Source organism: Columba livia, chromosome 19 (assembly GCF_036013475.1).
Source record: "Columba livia isolate bColLiv1 breed racing homer chromosome 19, bColLiv1.pat.W.v2, whole genome shotgun sequence".
In the NCBI taxonomy this organism is placed as follows: Eukaryota; Metazoa; Chordata; class Aves; order Columbiformes; family Columbidae; genus Columba; species Columba livia.
This window is the reverse complement of record NC_088620.1, coordinates 10931404-10952915: the sequence shown is the minus strand read 5'-3', so window position 1 is coordinate 10952915 and position 21512 is coordinate 10931404. Positions and strand designations below refer to the sequence as shown.

The 21512-nt window shown below is 54.1% G+C and overlaps 2 protein-coding genes across 2 annotated transcripts; both read right to left on the bottom strand.

Moving 5' to 3' along the window:
- Positions 1-974: 974 nt before the first annotated feature.
- LOC102094142 (olfactory receptor 10A7) lies at positions 975-5431 on the bottom strand. Its single transcript, XM_065035294.1, has one exon. The coding sequence runs from the start codon at positions 3757-3759 to the stop codon at positions 2779-2781; it is 981 nt and encodes a 326-aa protein (XP_064891366.1). The 5' UTR covers positions 3760-5431; the 3' UTR covers positions 975-2778.
- Positions 5432-17342: 11911 nt separating this feature from the next.
- On the bottom strand, positions 17343-21478 carry LOC102092317 (extracellular fatty acid-binding protein). The gene is made up of 7 exons (XM_005513672.3): positions 21199-21478; positions 20789-20928; positions 20200-20270; positions 19474-19584; positions 18856-18957; positions 18086-18111; positions 17343-17509 (listed from the first exon to the last, which is right to left on the bottom strand). The coding sequence occupies exons 1-6, from the start codon at positions 21292-21294 to the stop codon at positions 18086-18088; spliced, it is 546 nt and encodes a 181-aa protein (XP_005513729.1). The 5' UTR covers positions 21295-21478; the 3' UTR covers positions 17343-17509.
- Between the last annotated feature and the right edge of the window lie 34 nt (positions 21479-21512).

Genomic DNA, 21512 nt, shown 5'->3' with positions numbered 1-21512 from the left:
CGTGACTCCCCCACTGAGGCGTCCAAGCACCCAAACTTTGTGCTGTTGGATGCCAGGGGGCCTGAGGGACTTTGGGACCTTGGAAAAACAGGCAGGTGGGTTTTGTCCAACCTCTGTCTCCTTGGGGAGACAGTGTCCAAGCCAAGCATCTTCTCCGTTCTCCACCATGGGCAATCCCCCTCCAGCGGCATTAACTTCTCTCCAGTAAAATATTCTTTCAGAGGGGTTGTTTGCCCAGACTTGAACCACCAACAGAAGTGTCAGCTGCAGGAGCAAGAAAATGACCTTCATCTTCAGCACGTCTGCGAGAAAGACGATCTCTGTGCTGTTGTCACCGGCACGGATCCATGAACCCTCCTCGTCCCCCGCTGTGTGATGGCCGGTGCCGCTGCTGAGGGGACATCGTTAGCTGGGTTTCCCCCTCCCAAAGCCAAGCAGCATGTTCTGAGACAGAGCGATGGCCCCAGGTCCTCGCAAGAGGAGGGAGAAAGGGCAAGGAACTCCTGCCAGCCTCAGCCCCACTGGTGCTTTCTGTGGGGCCCAAGCAAGAGGCTCGGGGTGATGAGAGTCCCAGATGAGCTCCCGGCACCCCGGGGTGCGTCCCGCCTGGTCCCAGGGGCTGGGTAGGTCCTGTTTGCACAAGTGATCCTCATTCCATCCCCAAGTCTTCCTTCGCTGTGGGTAAAGCTTCACTCCCTCAGATTCCTTTTTGCTCAGATGAGGTGTTGTAGAGCAGCTTTCTTCAAAGTTTTCTGGTCACACACCCTTATCAGTGAAAAACCTTTGAGTGTGGATACCCAATATCTATACTTTTAAACAAATTTTATACATGTTCAGTATAAAACACAAATCACAATAGAAATTTAAAAATTAAAACAGAAAGATTAAATAAATGCTAGTTTAAAAATACTATTTTATTTTAAATTCATTTATTAATGGTACCAAAAGTACTTTCTTCCTGCACCACAGTGGATTGCCTTGCACACCCCCGGGGCGCATGCAGCCCACTTCAGAGACGGCTGCTCCAGGGAAAGCAGTGACCTTCCCTGACGGACAAGCCTGATAAAAGGGATATATGTTTATTTTACCCCTGGTGACGCTTCCAGTCTTTACACCAAGCTCTGTCATTCCATGTCATGGTGTGGTCTTGCCCGTCGGTGGGACAAGTTGGTGAAGGGTGAGCACAGAGAACACTCAGGACTCTTGGTGCCAGACCCTTCCTTGTAACAGGGGTTCCCCATCCTCCCCCCTGCCTGTCACCTCCAGAGGTGCACATCTGGCCAGGTACCAAAGCAGCTACACCTGGCAGGAGGAGTCGTGAAGCCGCAGGTTTCCCTGTGAGCAGGGACAGCAGAGGAGTGGCACACGGCTCTGGATCACCCCGTCCTGGGGACCATGGGTGGGAAGGGATGTGAAATTCTTCCTTATTTCCAAAGGAGCTGCTGATTTTGTAGGTATCCTGAAAGCTGGGCTCCTCAACTAGCCCTGCCTTGTCTGCATGCTCTGGGAGGATGTGTTGCTGAGTGGGATAAAGCACGTTGAATTCCTACTGGGAAATCCTTGGTCCAGCAGGGTCAGGGGTGTTTCCAGTCGCAGGAAAACAGTTCCCATAATTTCTGCTAAGCAGGAGTCTTACAGAGTCTTATTGTAAAGAAACCCCAACCTAACAACCGGTTGAGGTCCGAGGGGGATGTGTTTGGCTGTGCCTGTAGAGGTATCTTCTTGCACATGCTGAGCACCTGCCACAGCGTCCTTTAACACCCCTTTATTTATGACCACCAGGTAACACCCTCCCAGCTCCTTGTGCTGCTGGTTGCTCCCGAACCCTTCCCGAAGGCACGTCGCGAAACAGACTGATCTGCTCTCCCACCCACACTCCCGCCTTATCGCCACCATTGTGCATGTGGAAGCAGCTCTCCGTTTCCAGGGTTAACTTTGACTCCTGAAAATACAAAGATCAATTCCCTGACAATGGTTTTCCTACTTATACATATTTTATTGTATTAAGGGAAAGACATCCGGCTCTGCAGTGTCTGCAAGTCCAGTCCAGACAAGATTATCCACCGTTTAAGAGGAGATGCAAACAGCCGAGCATTACTGCTGTGCTTTGCCCGGTGTTTCACCTCAGAAAGGGCTCTGCTTTGGCATTAAAGCTCTTTCCAGAAAGCCTGGCAAAGCCCTGATCTAGATAAAAGATTAAAAAAATTAAGGCTTACCAAGGGCACTGTCCCATCAGGGGCAGCGTGCAGATGGCCACTACAGCTCCTCTACCTGGGCAATACCTATTTCCTAGGAAAAAAAGTTCCCAGAACTACTTACTGGGACAGGTCCTGTGGCCAAGCAATTAGCAATTTTACAAAATCCACTCCTAGTCTATTCAGGTCTCCAGAGGATGTTGTGTGCCATCCTTCTGCCACCAGTTCCAGAGGTGGAAGACCTCAGCAGTGCTCTGCATTGTCTCATCCTCTCCTGGGATGACACACAGCGCATGTCCCTGGGGTCACACCTGTGTGAGCTGGGTTTTCTGCAGCTGGTGGTGTGAACTGACGCCAGCTGTGCCAGAGGCTTCCAGACACAAAGGGAGACCCTGCTGTGAGGTAGATACCCAGCCTCCACGTCCCCCTGGCGATAACGGGCCTGAGCACTGATGTGTTGGTGAGGAAGAGCGAGGAGCCACCGAACGGTGCACCAGCACCACACGGCACCACCCAACCCGGAGCCCCAGAGCCCTTGTGTGTTGTGTCTCCAAGAGCTGCATCCCTGGCATGGGGAGGGGTGTCACTCCACAGTGATGCCCGAACCCTTAGTGCACACCCGTGACACCCCTGTGCACAGGGCTTTCCTGATGGCCCCTTTGACCTCGCTGTTTCTCAAGCTGTAGATGATGGGGTTGAGCATGGGGGTCACAACAGCGTACAGCAGGGCAAGGACCTCATCCGTCTCCCTGGAGTCGCTGGAGTGAGGTGCCAGGTATGCGACAGCCCCGGTGCTGAAGAACAGGGACACCACGATGAGGTGGGAGGTGCAGGTGGTAAATGCCCTGTGCGTCCCTGCACCCCTCCGGAGGACAGTGCCGATGATGTGAACGTACGACACCACGGTCAGGAGAAAAGAGCCCATTGCAATAGTCCCAGCAAAAACATATAAGGCAGCCTTGTTGAGAGGAGCATTAGGGCTGCAGGACACCTTCAGCAAGAATGGTATCTCACAAAACAAGTGGTCAATCCTGTTGGACCTGCAGAAGGGCAAGCGGGATGTGAGGAAGGCCTGGGTCAGAGATGAGATGGAACCGCTCAACCACGAAACAGCCACTAAGCAGCAGCACATCTTCCTGTTCATGAGTGCTGGGTAGTGGAGGGGGTGGCAGATGGCCAGGTACCGATCATAGGCCATGGCAGCCAGGAGCATGCACTCAGAGCCACCAAAGCAAAGGAAGAAGTAGATCTGCGTGATGCAGCCCACAAAGGAGATGGTCTTCTGTGGTGAGAAGGCGTCTCTGAGGATCTTGGGGAGGGTGACAGAGGAGTAGCAGATGTCCAGGAAGGAGAGGTGGCCCAGGAAGAAATACATGGGGGAGTGCAGGTGGGTGTCCAGCCAGACAAGGGTCAGGATGAGCAGGTTTCCCAGCACCGTCACCAGGTAGATGAGCGAGAAGCAGAGGCAGAGGGTCACCCATGCTCTGTAAGCACTGGAGAACCCCAGGAGAAGGAACATGGTGGGGCTGCTGAGATTTCCCTGATGCAGGGGTTCAGGGCTCATCTGCAAGGAGAGCAGGAGGAGACAAGGACAGGTAGACAAAGAGTGAAGTGCTCAACCCTGCTGTAGAGATCACCAGCCCTTGGCTCTGCTGTGCAGGGGCTGGTGCTGTGTCCCCGGCACTCCTCACACCCAGGGGACACATCTGTGGGGCAGGCGGTGAGCCTCAGCCCATAGGGTTTTGAGCCTCAGGGCAACCCCCAACTCTGTGTCACCTGAAGGACATCAGAGAGAGCTGGGACCTCACCTCTGTGGTCAGTAAAGACTCCAAGGACTGTCAAATGAGAGTGGAGCAGAGCAGCTCCTCGCCCTGCTCCAGGTTTCCTGGGCTTCAACTGGAGTGTGGTCTGAAGATCCCATAAACGTGGCAGGTTGGACCCTGCCTTGCTGAACAGCTGCTGCCCTTCATGGAAGAAAAATATGTTTACACCATCACCGAGGATACAGAAAGATCTCTTGCTTCCCCTCTCCAACACTGATTGTAGGAACAGACCTTATCCCCCTCCAAAGAAAAATGTTTGATAAGAGTTAGAGACAAAGGTGTCTGCTTGCAAATATTGCAATGTAGATGTTAGCTTCATGCTCACACATAGAAAGCAAAGTAAGGGAGGGACCTCTGAGAGATCACAGGAGGACCAGAAAGGCACCTGAAGGTGACAGTGTGATTCAAAGGCTTGAGGGTGACAAGGAAAAGCAGAGCCACTACCTTTAAGGAAAAAGGAAAGACTCTGAAACTAACAAGAAACTGGAGCTCAGGAATAAATGAAGATGAGATACAGAAGATTCTGAGCGTGAACCTACAAGTACTGAATCCGCAGGAAGACCAATAAGGAGATGATCGGAGGTTCATACAAGCAGCTGCCAGAGCTGTCACCAGGTCCTTCCAGGGACAGGTGTGAGAGCATCTACCAGGTGTGAAGAGGAGGTGGGTGCCAGGCTGAGGGGAACAGAGCACCATCAAATGACAAGGTTCTTAGAGTCGCGGTTTAGTGCCAGAGTTAGGTTATGGTTGGACTCGATGATCTTAAGGGTCTCTTCCAACCAACATGGTTGTCTGACTGACTCTCTGATTCCATGACATTGCAGGCTCCTCCCAAGAGGGAACAAGGACAATCCCGCCATGCTGGGCATGTGCTCCACAGCCCAAAGGCGCAGGGATGGGCTGTGGGTTTGTCCTGGTGCCCAGCAGTCAGGGGGGGCATGTGAGGGGTGAGGGGGACCAGCCAGCCCAAGGCTCTGTGCCACGAGAAGGGCTGGGGTGCTGGAGCCACCGGGAGCCCCCACGGACACCTCCTTCCATGCAGGGACCCACGCCAGTGGGAGCAGAGAGACCTTTGGGGACCTGATTCCAGGAAGAGAGTGGAGGCTGGAGCAGAGGCATGTGCCCTCCATGTTGGTTTGGGGTATGTTGGAAGGGTAGGAGCTGGGACACAAGGGCAAAACCATAGAGGGATGGGAAGCACCTGTGGTGCTTAGAGCAGCTGGGAAAGCGGTGTGGGCAGCAAAAGGCTGGTGTCTTCTCTGGCTCAGGAAGAGCAGGTGGTCCATGGGAAATCACAGAACCAGAGAATCATTTTGGTTGCAAGAGACCCTCAAGATCACGGAGTGCAACCATTAACCTGAGTCATTTCAGAGCAATGAGAAGAGTCCACATTTCCCTCTGCAGCAGGACAGGATCCCACCCGGGGAGCGTGTGCTGGAGAGCAGGACACGGGCCCATGCTCTGGATGCTTGGGCAGATGTTTTTCAAATATGTCCTTCCCAGGGCTTTCCTGTAGCACCTGGAGGGCAGTGGCCGTGCTGACACTGCTGTCACACAGCTTTGCACAAGCTCGAAGAGTAGCAAAACCTCTTTGGTGGGAATGAGGTTCTCATGACCAGCCTACCTCTCCACCAGCACCCCTGATCAACCTTCTGGGGGGAGACGGAGGAAAGCTGGGTCCCCACTGCCCAAGCACCAGTGAGATGCATTTTTGGCTCTGTCAGCTTTGCTTGACTTCATAGAATCATAGAACAGCCTGGGCTGGAAGGGACCCCCAAAGCTCACCCAGTCCAAATAACACAAACAAGTGTGGCCTCATTCAAAGCTGGTACGGAGGAACAACTCAAACTACTACATGGAGCCATCCGTGGCAGCAGATGTTCCCCGAGGTCAGACAAACAGCTCGTGTGACCAGAGCAGTGGCCATGGAGATCACAGGAGGAGAAGGCAAGCAAGGGAGTCAAGGAGGAAAGGCAGCACAGCACCAGACAGTAAAAGACACCATCAAAAGATCTTCCTGGATCCAAGTTGCCCTGGGAAGGAGGGAAAGGAAGGTCTGCCCGGACCATGCTGCGATCCCCCAGCTAGAATGGGGTGAGGACAAAGCCCCAGGAGAAAAATTGTTCCAGGAAGAGTATCTTTTTGTGGGGGAGGAGGGTTATAAATCACAGCTTTGTCTGCAATGGTCAGTCCAGATACCCTTGGATATGACAATTCACATATGTCTTCACTAGGTTACAGCATGATGTGAGCTGGTGGGTTTTTTTGTACCCGTTCCTGAAAAGTAGGCTGTTTTTAGAAGAGTTATCTGAGAAAATAGCTTCAGCTAGGGTAGACATGAGTCAGAGCCATTTTGCATAAATGGGAAGATTGGCGGCTGTGACTGTGAACAAGCACAAATCAGGACAAGTGAGGAGAGCTGGTGACTGCAGCTGGGCACATTTGGGAAGTCAAGCATGCAAAAGTAGAAAAGAGCTGGAATTTTGTGAAAGCAAAGGTGTAAAACCTAACTAAGAACTCCCTCTCAAGAGTAAGGAAGAGGCTGGTGGAGCAGGGATTCTCCCCTAGCAAACGAACAATGTATGTACACCAAGAAGGATATTGGGAAAGAATGGAAAGTCTTTGAGGAAAGAAAAGAGCCTGAAAAGTAGTAAGCAAAGTCTGCACTGAAAGGTGAAGGGAGACTTCGAAAATCGCTTATAGTATTATATATGCCATGCTGAAGGACAGGCAGCCCCGCAGTGCTTCTCAGTTTGGTGCCCTGGAGCTCAGATATCGCCCACTCCCAGTTTTCCAGGAGGACAATGACAATTTCTGGTAAAGGTAGTATGTCTGGTGACAACACGAGGGCATGGGGACAGCAGCATCAAGGGGGGAGGAGGGTCTTGAGAGGTCTGCTCCATGTCAGCAGGGCTGCGGGAGGGGAGGGTGGCTGCACCCGAATTCTGCAGGAATGAGCGATGCTGCTCCGGCAGTGAGTGGGCAAAGTGTCTTTGTGGTGGGCTAGGTTGGATGGGAGAAGAGGAATCAGCATCGGGTGTTTGCAAGGCTTGAGAGCAAAGAAAGAGAAAGGAAACTGGGTGTGCACAGGAGCCCTGGGACTGCAGAGCAGTCTGCCTGCCTACAGGGTCCTCATGGAGACACGGTGGCTGGGTCAGCCCAGAGCAGTCACAAGTCATGAATGTGGCACAGGATGCCAAACTGGTCTTGGGGACAGCAGGAAAGGTTTCCAGTCCACGTGGAAAAATACTGATTCTGTGACATGTACTTTAGTGAGTCCTCGCAGGGTGGTGCGCAGGGGCGGGAAGTCCACTGGGGGAGAAGAGAGCTGAGCCAGGCTGGCCGGAGAGGGGAGAGGCCATTGGGGAGGACATGGCACGATGTGCTCAGCCTGGAGAAGCAAAGTCAAGCAGGGAGACGACTGCAGCACCAGGAGCAGAGCGCTTTGCTCGGGCATGCTGCTGTGGGTAACCCCGGCATGGACACACCTGCAGAGCTGGCAGCTCAAACCCCAGGTCAAAAATGACTTGGACCCAGGGATCATCCCCTTAGATCTAGTGCACCAGGGTTTGCACAAGGAGTCAAGGTCTCACACGGTGAGTTCTCAGAGGTTTGGGGCTCAAAGTGCTCTTTTCATGGGGCAAAGGCAGGAGGGATTTTGGTTCCTAAATTTTTTTGTCACTGTTTAAAACTTCCCTTTACCTAAAATGAATCTCTTCTAAGTATACATAGGTGTCCACAGAGCCTTGATGTAATGAAGCAGAGGTGGAAAACTACCTGCTGGTTCACCTGGAAGATGGAACACAGACAAATGCAGCACGAGACCCCTGGGGAGGGCACCCACCCCAGCCCCCTCCCTGCACCCCGTGGCCTCCCCAGAGCTGCGGGCACACCCAGGATCTGCTCTCCCCAGGGCAGCACAGCAGTCTGGTCTACCTGAAAACCAGGTTGGCTTCTGTGGCACCAGTTTCCTCACTGGAGGCTGGAGGGGCGGGAGGGATGAGGCTCAGCAGACTCCATGTGTCCCCGCAGTGCCCTGCAGCCCAGGAGCCAGTGCAGAGGACATCTCCAAGATGGTGTGTAACTGGGGTGCAAGTGGGGTCTTCACTTCATTTGCTGATAACTGTAGGGGTTTGCAATTAAATCTGTTGATCTGATAGTCACTAGCTGGGTGATCAGCCAGTCATTGGAAGTGCCTGTTTGCCTTTTTGCTAATTAAATTGCATTTGATTCGCAATCCAATCTAATATGAGAAAAGTGAGCCCAAGGTGGACCCGGGAGCAGCTGATGGGTGCTGCTGCGTGCAGAGCGCAAGCCAGAGCCGCGGTCTCGCTGTGTTCGCAGAGCCGCACGCTGGGCCGAGCGGGAATGCTGCCGGGAAGGATGCTGCGGCACCGGCGGAGAGGGGCAGTCTGCAGCCGGGCAGAGCGTGTCTGCAGGAGCGCAGGGCTCCTGCCGTGCTGCGAGCAGCAGAGTGGCGGTGCTGTGCACTTTGAGACCCGTACCAGGCACCCAGGTCCTCATCTGGCTGCTGGGACACGAGAGGGACTGCAAGGACACCCATGTCTGCTGGTTTTGGAGGGGACACAGGGCAGAGCTGGGCAGAGCTGACCTCGCAGGACCCTGGCATGGGGCTGACTCACTAATGTTTACAGATATATAAAGGGTGAGTGTCAGGAGGATGGAGCCAGGCTCTTCTTGGTGACAACCAGTGATAGGACAAAGGACAATGGGTACAAACTGGAACACAGGAGGTTCCACTTCAATACGAGAAGAAACTTCTTCCTTCTGAGGGTGGCAGAGCCTGGCCCAGGCTGCCCAGGGGGGTTGTGGAGTCTCCTTCTCTGCAGACATTCCAACCCGCCTGGACACCTTCCTGTGTAACCTCATCTGGGTGTTCCTGCTCCATGGGGGGATTGCACTGGGTGAGCTTTCCAGGGCCCTTCCAACCCCTGACATGCTGGGATCCTGTGATTCTGTGATCCTCCAGCTGTCCTGCCCTTAAACACTCACCTGCACAGCCGTTGGGGACACCAGTGACCCAGTGCCTGCACAGCTTACCTTGAAGATGCTTTCTCTCTTCACACCAGGTGTGTCTGGCAGCACCAGCTGTTTGGGACATGGGGGTGATTTCAATATACTCCTGGCAGGCACCTGGGAACAGATCCCCTGTTACAGCAGACTCCATAATTGCTCCACACAGGCACAGTGCTGTGGGATGCTGTGGGATGCTGCGGGATGCTGCGGGAGCCGAGAAGCACACTGGAGGGAACACGATGTGACAGTGACCATGGACATACCCCTGAGGGCCTCAAACCTCCAGCGGCCAGGGCTGGGGGGCAGGTCTGGAGTTGTCTTTGAACTTCTTAGCAGTTAAAGACACCTAGAGTTGTGGTCCTGTGGTGGGCTCTACAGATAAAGTGGTTCAGAAACATCTTTAAGCAAGAGCCTTAGTCCGGGAATATGTCAGAGTTTGGCTCTTCAGCCTGTGCTTTGCTCTTCTAGCTTGTTTTCTCCACTTCTGCAACATCCTGGCTTTGCTGGATAACCTTGGTTTCTTCTGGATGAGCTGATCTAGACTCGAGTGACTCAAGGAGTTCTAGCAATGTAAAGTGTATTGTTTCTCTGAACAGCTGCTCTGAGACCTTCCACCTCTGAGAAATCTGGGAACCTGCAAGGAAGTTTTCCTTCAGATGGACCAATCTGTAAGGGTCAGCGTAGGGCGGGAGGACATCCATGTCTTTGTGGAGGTGACAGCAATGGGAATGCTGGCCAGAACCAGGAGCGCAGCCCCCTGATGTGGCACTTCTCCCTGCCCCTCCAACCCAACCCCTCCTCCCATTTCCACTGCACACAAGTGTGTTTTGGAGCCCACAGTCTCTCTCCTATTTCACCACAGCAGCCTCAGCCTCTCCCAGCTCTGCCTGCGGGTGTCTGGCACGGGGGGTGGCCACAGGGGCAGGGGAGGGCGAGCTGAGAGCACATTGAGAGCACATGTGTTTGGAGGAGGCATCTTCCCTGGTAATGGCCAAAATTATAGTTAATTTACGGGTGGTCAATAATGAATAAATAATTTCTATGAGCACCGGGTGCTCAGCTGTCTGTGTTCAGCTGGGTTCCTCGTTATCCATCTTGTTTGCACATCTCCATGGCCTGGCGAGCCACAGGAGGATTTTGGCTGGAGGGCACCTCAGGGTTCTCTGGTCCGGCTCCTGCTCAGAGCAGGACCAGCTTTAAAGTTAGAGCAGGCTGCTCAGGGACTTGTCCACCTCAGTTTGATACCCCCAAGGATGGAGATTCCACCACATTTCTGGGCACCTGCTGTAGTGCAGGATCACCTTCATGATGAAGAACTTCCTCCTTTTGTCTCACTGGAGTTTGCTGTGTCAGAACTCGTGCCTGTTGCCCTTCATCCTACCACTCTGAGAAGAGCATGGCTGCATCTTCTCCAGATCCTTCGAGGCAGCTGAAGACAGCAGCCAGATGTCTTCTTTGCCTTCTCTTCTGCAGCCCAGCCCCCTTGCTCAGCCTCTCTGGTACCTGTTGTGCTCCAGGACCCGACCAGCTCTGTGTCGTCCACGGGGCTCTCTGTGGTTTGCCAGGGCTGTTCCTGTGCTGGGGAGCCCTAAACTGGATCCAGCTCTCCCAGCGCGGTCTCACAAGTGCTCTGTCGGGTGATGTCTGCCCTTTGCTAACCAAGACCTGGGTGTTTCTGCTTCTTTTCCTGCAAAGGCACTCTGTTGGCTCAGCTTGTTACCTGCCAGATACATAGGGCTCTTCCTGCAATGCTGCCCTCGCCCTGCAGGCCCAGTTTGCCCAGTTGCACGGGATAAGCCCAGCCCAGCAGCAGGACTTCGCATTTGCCTTGGCTGAACATCAGGAGGGCTGTGCTGCTCCATTCTGGGGGCTGCTCAGGCCTCTCTCAATGTCCGCTCTGATGTAACAGCCCCAAAGCTTGCACATTGTCACTGACATTGGGCATTGTGGGGACTGATGCACCTTCACACATTTCTGGAGATGCTGACCCTGGCAGCTTGGGAAGTCCCAGCCACATTGCTTCCCACCTTCAGGGCACCTGACGGTTCCCATCAGCCACATTGGATCAGCCATGGAGCCATGGGATCAGCCAGCCATGGGATGACATCCACCAGGTGACACTCGGGAACCCCGTGGTCTCACTCTACACCATCTAAACCATGTCCTGAGGTTATCCAGGGTGAAAATAGGCACATGTTTTCAACAGCTTCCAACACCTGGAAGAAGTGGGAATATTTGGAGCCAGTTGTGTTTTGGGTGCCAGTGCCTCATTAAGCTGTGGCCACAAGGGCACCTTGCTGCCCCACAGCACCAAGTTCTTTCCTTCACTTCTAATGGGTCTCAGCTGGTGTCATTAAAAGTTTCTAAACTTTTGCAGTCTTAACATCTGAAAAGGCCCCAGAGAGCTTGTGCCACTGGAGACAGGACCTGTATTTTCCCCTTCCAGGGGCTTCTAGTCCCAGGGAGAAAAAACAGTGTTTATTCCTCTGTGGTGCTCAGAGCAGAACAGAGGTGTCTATGAGTAGTAATTGGCAATTTATAGGTGACTCGCTCCTGACCGGTGGGAATTCGAATCATTTATGCCTGTGCTGTCGAGAGCCAATGCCCATCACCCAGATCCCAAAGGGTCAGGGAGGCTCAGCTGGCATGACGTCCACCAGGTGACACTCGGGAACCCCGTGGTCTCACGCTACACCATCTGAGATGGATGACAAGACCTGATGTTATTGGAGCAACTCCCGCTGTGGTGACCAGACCACCAGCTGGTGCCGGCAGTGCTGTCGGCCGCCACACACACAGGGACCTTCACGAGGCTCTTACATCTGGTTGCTCTGGGCAGGTTGGATGTGCACTGGTGGGCTCATGTTTCTGGGGTGGCCAAGACCCCCCCCAGGTCCTGAGCAGTGAGCGGGACCTGCCTGTGGCTGAAATCAAAACGCGGTTCTCGTGACAGGCGGAACCAGAGACGATCCGATACAGTCTCATTTAAAAGGGGAAAAATTGGAAAGTCAAGAGGATTAAATATCACATATGGCACAGAGATTGTCTGCAAAGACCAGCTTAGCTTCTCTCTGAGCACTTAAGCTGACGTTAGCAAATACAAACCTTAAACAACTTTGCAAAGGGAATGCCTAAATGGAAGCCAGCACGATTAAATCAATTTAAAGGAGCTGATCAGAAATACGATAGATGTTCTTAAACTTGCTGAAGCTGCATCCACGTGAAGACAGTAAAACGACCCTGGTAATGTAACTAACAACAACATTGCAGTTAGCAATAGGACAAGGGGGCATGGGCTTAAACTCTGCCAGGGGAAATTTAGGCCGGATATTAGAAAGCAATTCTTTACAGAGAGAGTGGTCAGGCATTGGAATGGCTGCCCAGGGAGGTGCTGGACTCGCTGTCCCTGGAGGTTTTTAAACTGAGATTGGACATGGCACTTAGTGCCATGATATAGTAAACAGACTAGAGTTGGACCAAGGGTTGGACTGGATGATCTCTGAGGTCTTTTCCAACCCAGTCGACTCTGTGATTCTGATTCTGTGATAAGACAAACAATGAAGATACCACAATTTGTCCCGTTACTCCTCCACTGAGGAATGACATCTGCATTTATATATGTTCCTTTCTTCAAAAGCACCAGGGTGAAGAATTTTAACTTTAGGCATGTTTGTCCTGTAGCGAGTCAAATTCAAAGTGAGTGTTCCAAGAAAAAAAGCTGATAGGAAAAGTGAAGAAACTCTGGACCTGCCTTGGCTGCGGAGGAGCTTTGGTGGGTCCCAGGCAGAGCATCTCTTTTGCAAACACTTGGAAAGGTCTGTGCTGCCAGCGCAGCAGTGTAAGTGAGCAGTAAGGCAGAGGAGATGACATTCAGTCATTTAGTAAATCAGGTGTGAAACTCAAGCTTTTCACTGCTGCTCAGACTCACCTTTGCCAACTCTAGTTTTCACCAGAGCATCAGAAGAAGCAAATATGCTGCCTTTTAAAGTGGTCATCAGAGGTAAAGAGACAACAGACAACTAGATCTTCTATGCAGTGTGGGCAGATACTCACAAATGCTGTAATAAATGGCAGACATGGGTGGTGTATGGAGAAATTAAAAGTGGATGAGTTCAGAGAAGGGAACGGAGCTGGTGAGGGGCTGGAGCACAAGTGTGATGGAGCGGCTGAGGGGCCTGGGGGGTTCAGCTGGAGAACAGGAGCTGAGGGGAGACCTTCTGATCTCTGAACTGCCTGAAAGGAGCTTGGAGCCAGGGGGGGTCGGGCTCTGCTCCCCAGGAACAAGCGCCAGGAGCAGAGGAAACGGCCTCAAGTTGCGCCAGGGGAGGTTGAGGTTGGATTTAGGAACAATTTCTTCCCCAAAGGGCTGTGGGGCATTGGAACAGGCTGCCCAGGGCAGTGCTGGAGTCACCGTCCCTGGAGGGTTGGACAGACGGACATGAGGTTCTCAGGACATGGGGTAGTGGTGGACTTGGCAGCGTTGGGTTAACGGCTGGACTCAATGATCTTAAAGATATTTTCCAACAAAAACAATTCTATGATTCTATGAGAGGAGACTGAATTGAACTTTCACATGGGAAAATCACACCTCAGATATGCTGTTTCTGGAAGAGTCAACAAAATATGGGTGTTGATCAGCTGGTCTTTGATGAAAACCCTTGTAGGGGACAAACTGCCACAGGCTGGGGAGGAAGATCCTCACTTGGATGAATGAAAGGCTGAGGGACAGAAAGAGGGAGGAAGATCACTCAGGGAGCTGACATCTCTTAAACCATCTCATCCGCATGCAGCAGGTGGCAGCATGAGGAGAAGACTGAGGAACAGGACAAGGCACCATGTAAATGTGAGCTGTACCCAATGCCTCTCAGTTGGGCGGAGGTCCAGGTCTGGTCACCCAACCCCAGCAGGGACATTGGCCTGAGCAGGGGGGGAGAGAGGATGAAAGACACAACTGGGAGAGCAAAGAGACTTGTTAAAGATTTCAGGTCTAGAATAGAGACAATAGTTTCACATGACCAGCAAGCACCACAACCATCAGCTGCATGTCTCCAAATTGCTCCTCACACACAAAGGCTGGTCCAGCACCTCCCTTGCTCCAACACCCCTCTGCTCTCTCCACCAGCCCGCTGGAACACAGGTTATCCCGCTGCACCAGCCTGGTCCTGGCCAGCCCGTCTCACCCGCGCTCCCGTGGCAGCAGCAAAGGAGCTGCAGGTGGGAAAGAAAAGGGATTGTAGAGACGGTGGTGAAGCTCCTTGCTGCAGGAGAGAATCACAGAATCACAGCCTGGTTTGGGCTGAAGGGACCTCTGGAGATCATCTCCTCCAACCCACCTGGTAACGCAGGTACACCTGGAGTAGATTGCACAGGAATGTGACTGCCTGGATTTGAATGTCTCAGAGCAGGAGACTCCACACCCGCTCTGGGCAGCCTGGGCCAGGCTCTGGCACCTCCCAGCAAACAAGTTTCTCCTCATGTTCACATGGAGCCTCCTGTGTTTCAGTCTGTGCCCGTTGACCCTCACCCTGGCGTTGGGCACCACTGAACAGAGTCTGGTCCATCCTGTGACACCCACCCTGAGATCACATTGATCACATTGATCAGATCCCTCTCAGCTTCTCTTCTCCAGCTCAACAGCCCCAGCTCTCTCAGTGTCTCCTCATCACAAACCCTTAGAAACATTCCAGGAAAAAAAGTCCCATGTCTTTAAATATACAATGTTGTCTGTCCTGGTTTGCTGGGGGACAAAGGTTTGCTGGGGGAATGCCCTGTTCCTGTGTGCTTCTCTCTGCCCCTGTACCCGCCAGCTGCTGAAGGCTGGTGCTGGCAGAGGAGCACAGCGTCCGGGGAGCTTTGGCTGAGCAGCAGGTACAGGGACAGGCTTGATGGGACCGCTGAGGGGCCATGGGGGCTGAGGTGGGGACCCCCCGCCTGCTCTGCATGGAGGAGACTCACACCCAAAAAAGATCTGAAGCTGCAGCCTGTGAGCATCCTGCTCTGGGGCACGGGGAGAAAACAGGTGGACAAAAGGAGGAGCAGAAAATGCTGGTGGCAAAGAGAAACGATCTCACGCTGTCTGGCAGGGTGGTGCCTGCACATGGCAGGAAGGAAATATTTGGCTGGAACATGATGTGGAGACACCAGGACTCCCTGTCACACAAAGACCTTGGCGAAGGGTGTTGCTGGCAGCAGGATGTTTTCATCTACATCGATACATGTACCAAAAACAAGCCTTGAGGCAAACCTGTGTGTGAGACCAGTGCTCTTGGGAGCACAGCAAATATCGAACTGTTCAGTCCAAACGGCTGGGGAGAATCACAGAATCACAGCCTGGTTTGGGCTGAAGGGACCTCTGGAGATCATCTCCTCCAACCCACCTGGTAATGCAGGTACACCTGGAGTAGATTGCACAGGAATGTGTCTGCCTGGATTTGAATGTCTCAGAGCAGGAGACTCCACACCCGCTCTGGGCAGCCTGGGCCAGGCTCTGGCACCTCCCAGCAAACAAGTTTCTCCTCATGTTCACATGGAGCCTCCTGTGTTTCAGTCTGTGCCCGTTGACCCTCACCCTGGCGTTGGGCACCACTGAACAGAGTCTGGTCCATCCTGTGACACCCACCCTGAGATCACATTGATCACATTGATCAGATCCCTCTCAGCTTCTCTTCTCCAGCTCAACAGCCCCAGCTCTCTCAGTGTCTCCTCATCACAAAGATGCTCCAGACCCCTCAGCATCTTTGTGTCCCTCCACTGGACTCTCTCCAATAATTCCTGGTCCTTCTTCAACTGGGGAGCCCAGAACTGGACACAACTCCAGATGTGGCCTCGCCAGGGCAGAGCAGAGGGGGAGGATCAACCTCCCTGACCTGCTGCTCACACTCTTCCTCAGGCACCCCAGGTACCATTGGCCTCCTTGGCCACAAGGCCACATTGCTGACCCATGGTCACCCTCTTGTCCACCAGGACTCCCAGGTCCTTCTCTGCAGAGCTGCTTTCCAGCAGGTCCACCCCTCACCTCTGCTGCTGCCGGGGGTTGTTCCTCCCCAGGTGCAGGACCCTACACTTGCCTTTGTTAAACACCATCATGTTAAACTTCTGCCCACACCTCCAGCCTGTCCAGGTCTCGAGGAACAGTAGTACAGCAACACAGAATTCCTGCTGGAAGTCCTGGGCTCCTTCCAAAGAGGCCGGAGATGACACTGGGTTGAGAAGTCCCAGTGAGGTCCCTTGCTGCACTGCTGCTGGGACACACTGATCTCCCATCCCCACTCAGTACCAAGATCAGGAGAGGCAGTTTCCCAAATATATTTCCCAGTGCCTGGGAGGAGGCAGGAGCACCTGGGAACATCACGAGGCACTCAGCTGCTGGGACAGCTTCCCTTGGTCCCTGCCACTGTCACACGGCAGCGGGGCAGGTCCCAGGCTGAAACAAACACCCGGGTGACTGACCAGGGATGGACAAGGCGGGAAGGTCAGCGGAGAGGAATTTGGAGTAACTTCCTTTCCCAGGAGAAGAACAAGGGGCTTCATACCCTGACAGACCTCCGTGCCTGTGAGCACTGCCCTGGCCCTGGAGATGAGCATGCAGGAGGGGCTGGAGCTTTGCTGTGGTCACTGTTTACCCTGGGCAGGTTGTGGCTTTTCTCCTAGGTGGATTTGAGGAGCTGAAGAGAGAAGGAAGGGAAGGATGGAGTGCAACTTCAGAAATACAAATTCACAGCAGACAATCTGACTCCAGGGTGGGCTTTCTCTGTGTGATGCCCGGGGGTAGAGACCACGTGCAGCCCCACACCAGCTCTCCAGGTTTTGGTCCAGAGGATTCAGACATTCGCATCCCACCTCCCACCAGCCCTGCAGCACCATGGGCTGAGAGAGTCCCACGGCAGAGTCTTGCCCCTGCCCAGGCCCAGCCTGAGCCGCTGCGTGATGGGTCTCCAGGGGGCTGCGATCACAGCAGGGTGAGCAGACAGGAGCTGAGTTGGACGGTGGTGGTCACAGCCCTCCAAACTCCAACCTCAGTCTCTGTGACCAAGTCCCACAGCCTTTCTCCACCCAGCCCCTCGTACGGGCAGGATTTCCAGCCTCAATGCGCCCCTTGGCTCACCTCTGCCGGGCCATGGGCATCCCCGCTGGAGACACCCAGGAGGAAAAGTCTCAGTGGGCTCCAGAAATGCCCTCATTTGGGTGAGCTCAGCCCTGGCTATTCACCATCCACAGACCCCAGGAGGACAACAGAGGAGCCACATGCCCAAGCACCCCAGGTTCTCTTCAGATAGTTACATGAAGCTCCAAGATGAGTTTCTGTTTATTTGGCAACAAGCAGGGTCTCTATGCTGGAGGAGCAGGAGGTGTATCAGAGCCTTGGCCATTGAGCTCAGGAGATGATAGCAGAGCAGCAGGCTGGAGCATCAGGCCATGGGTCTTGCATTGCTCAACAAAAGCATCCACTACCTCCTAGAAAAGAGCCGGGAGAGGTGGGCTGAGTACTGGAGGTGACAAGGCCAACTGAGAGGACTCAGGAGGTCTCTCCACCATAACCAGTGCTTTCTTCTCCCAGATCTGCAGGTTGAGCCACTTCCAGTGATGGATTTCTAGCTAACACCTACAACGGAATATGTGCCGGTGTGGTGGAAGATCATGTGCCAGTGTGGGCCAACAACAAGTGTGTTTTGCATGGTGAGACACCAATCCAACCTCTGGCCAGTTTTGTGGGTCTACAACCCCAAGGTCACTTTGGCAAGAGCTGGTGTCCCAGTCTGTGCTTCTGGATGAGCTCTGCAGCCATTTCTCCACTGAACCAATGGTTTTGGTGCAAATGCCATTGCTCACCACCAAGCAACTGCACCCTGGGGGTCCCCACTGAGGGGCAGTTCCAAAGCGTCCTACCTGGGTGCAAGCTCCAGCACAGGTTCAAACCACTCGGCCCCCAGAGTAGTTCAAGGAGTTCATGGTGACCCTTGCTGGTGCACCAAGGGGGACAATTTCCAGGTGAGGACATTGCAAACACCATGTTGCTCTGCAGCAACTCACCTATGCTCCATCGACGCTGCATTCCTCTGTGAAAACAAAGGCCAAGGCTGAGTACAGGGCTGTGGTCTGGCTGGTCCCATTTAGCACCCAAAATAGACAACCCAGGAATGAACTTGAGCAAGGTGAAAGCCACACTGTGCCAAGCCAGAGCACTTTCTCCTGCCAGCTCAGACCACAAAGTGGCAGCAGTGATGGGCTGAGCTGGTCCCAGCTGGCAGCCCCAACTGGGGCTGTTCAGCCTGGAGAAGAGGAGCTGAGGGGAGACCTTCTGATCTCTGAACTGCCTGAAAGGAGCTTGGAGCATGGAGGGTGTTGGTCTCTTCTCCCAAGTAGCAAGTGATAGCACGAGAGGAAATGGCCTCAAGTTGCACCAGGGGCGGTTTAAACTGGATATTAGGAAAAATTTTTTCCCCAAAGGGCTGTGGGGCATTGGAACAGGCTGTCCAGGGCAGTGGTGGAGTCACCATCCCTGGAGGGGTTTAAAAGGCATTTAGATAAGGGTCTTAGGGACATGGTCAGGTTAGGTTACGGTTGGACTCGATGATCCTGAGGGCCTCCTCCAACTGAAATGATTCTATTCTATTCTGTTCTGTTCTATTCTATTCTATTCTATTCTATTCTATTCTATTCTATTCTATTCTATTCTATTCTACTTTACTCTACTCTACCCTACTCTACTCTGCCCTACTCTACTCTGCCCTACTCTACTCTATGTCCTGACCCCCCCACGTCAACCAAGCCAGCCCAACACGGTGCTGGGCAATGCTCACCCTGTCTGGGCAGCATCTTGATCATCTCATCGGTGAAGCCCTTCTCCCTCGCAATCGTCTTGAACAGCGTTGTGATTTCGGGGCTCACCTCCTGGGTTCTGCCTAAGGGCAAAGACAAGAGTTAGCTCCAGGATGTGGCCTGTCCCTGTATTTGCTGGGTGAGGATGGGATGGACGATGGTCCATGGGAGAAGGCTGGAGGCAGTGGTGCAGGTCCTGAAGGGCAGTGGTGACCAGGCACAGGAGACACCGCTCCCAGGGGACAACATGAAGCAGAGGACCTGGCATCAGCACAGTGTCTCCTCTCTTTGTTCCCACCCCTACCATTGCTGTCCCCCTTGCAGCAGGACCCCATACTCCTCATGGTATTTCACCAAGAGACTTACCCAAGGCCAGGGACTCCCAGCACAGTGCAGAAGTCTGAGCCCTGCCAGCCCTCCCCTGCCAGCCCCAAATCACTGCCCCTTCCCCTGCCCCACTCCTGCCCCACACAAGAGGTCTCGGCAGGAGGGTGGTGGTGAGGAGGGGTCTGTCGCATGGGGCCCTGACTCCTCGGGACACGGTGAAGCACCCGGCACCTCTGAGCTGTTCCCCAGTCAGACTGTCACTGGTTACGCACTGTAGAGCCTCAGCATGTGCAAGGTCTTCCCATCCTCCACTCTGGAGGCAAAGATCACTGCGTACGTCTTGCCATCGGTATCCACCACCTGCACCGTTTTATTGCCTCTGTCTGCAAAAGAACATGGAGGAAAGCAAAAACTTAATTATGTGCTCCTGAGAACTCCCACACTGCAAAAGGGCTGTAAGAGTGTGAATCAGGATGCCAGGGCCAGTCCACCCAGTCCTGTTTGTCCTCATCCTATTTTAACTCTTGCTAAGGCTCCTCTGAAGGCTGGGGGGAGCCCACAGACCACAGCGGGGCAGAGAAACGAGAACAGGAACACAGGAGGGTCAGGAATGGTCACTGCAGACAGTGGAGTAGCCCAGCCAGTATCAGATCAACACTTGAGCTGGAGCTGGTGGGAAATCAGTCTTGCTTCATCTCTTGGGAACATTCATCCACAGCCCCATTTCGGAATGACCCTGCTTTTCCCCAGGGTTTAAGATCAGTCTGAATGTGTCCGTCTTAGAGCAGCTTCCCAGAGGTAAGGAGCAGGGGGTCCACCATGCTGGAGGGTCACCCGCCCTGGGCTGCTGCTGGTGACCAGCCACAAAGGGATGTCCCACCCCAGGACCTCCGACAGGCACCCCTGAGGGCCATATCCCCAGGGACAACTGCTGCTTCACACAGGGATGATGAGCTGTGTCCCAGTCCCGTCACAGGGCCTGGGCACCCCCCACTCACCAGAGCTGTGGTATTCACCCGGGACGCCTGTTGGCTTGTAGATTGACTCTCTTTTCTTACATCCCCCTGGGCTGCAAAACAGTGAAGGGAACTCCAGCTGGGGCGATGTGACCCCCCTTCCGCTCCTTGGGTCACTGCCCCAAACGTGGGACTCGCTGTTCAGGAATGAGATGGTGTTGCCAGGGTGGGGGGGACAGATGAGACCCTTGGAGTAATGGGTGCCTGTGTTGGCAGTGCTGGCACCCAGGCATCCCCGTGGGGTGACGTGCTCTGAGCTGGTGGGATGAGGCTGGAAAAGGTTTGACCGTAGGGTGCCTCGTCATCCTGCTGCATCCCTGCTGGGAGCAGCATGATGCCTCAGCCCCCATGGTGGGGCCACTCCTGGCTGGTGCTGCCCTGAAGAAGTGATCTCCATGCTGCAGCTCTCCCAAGCCCCTGTTTCAAACCATAGGGCTGGTGGCCTTGCCTCACCCCCTGCCCAGGGCTTTGGTGGGTGCTGGGTGGAGGCACCCAGGTGGAGACCCACCGGTGAAGGTCCACAGAGGAGGTCAGTTGGTGAAGCCCATGAAGAACAGAACTTGGCACTTACCTGGGAATAGCAAAGGAGACCTTCAGGTCACCCTCCCCCAGGATTGCGATAGTGGCCATTGCCATCTTCAGCTCGTCCTTCTTTTGGAGGTAGCTCTCGGAGTCGGAGGCCAGAGCGACGATGTGCCATTTCCCTGCAATCTGGCAGTGAGGGTGGGCTGTGAGTCCGGAGGAGCAGGCAGGGGCTGTCCCCACTTGGGGACTGAGCCAGGACACCCTCAGGCCATGGGACAGTTTAATCCCCTCTGGGCACTAAAATCCCTGCTGAGGCAGCTGCGCTGGAGCTGGGTCACTGCCCCCACCTGGGTGTGACAGCAGTCGCTGCGGCTTCCCCAGTTACCAAAACACCTCTCCAGTTCCCACACTGTTGATCAGAGACCCCGCTTCAGCCTCCCCTTCCCCAGGGATCACCTCGCTCTTGTCCAGCCCCGCAGCCCCGAGCTCCTCAGCCTCTGCATGCAGGTAGCAGAGCAGGGCCAGCCCCAGGCTCAGCACCGCGGTCCTCATCTCCCCACAGCCTCCTCCGGCTCCACCGGCGGGATGGGGAGCAGCGTCAGCGCTGCCGGCTTTATAGCCGTGCCCTCCTCCCCTCCACCCGCCCGGCGCTGCCTGCCGAGCCGCACGGGCAGAGCACCGGCGCGGCTGGGACAAGGTGGTGTCTTCAAAGGGCTGAAGTCACCCCAGGGTAAACAGTGTCCAGTCTTACAGAAGAAGGGAAGTTCCTG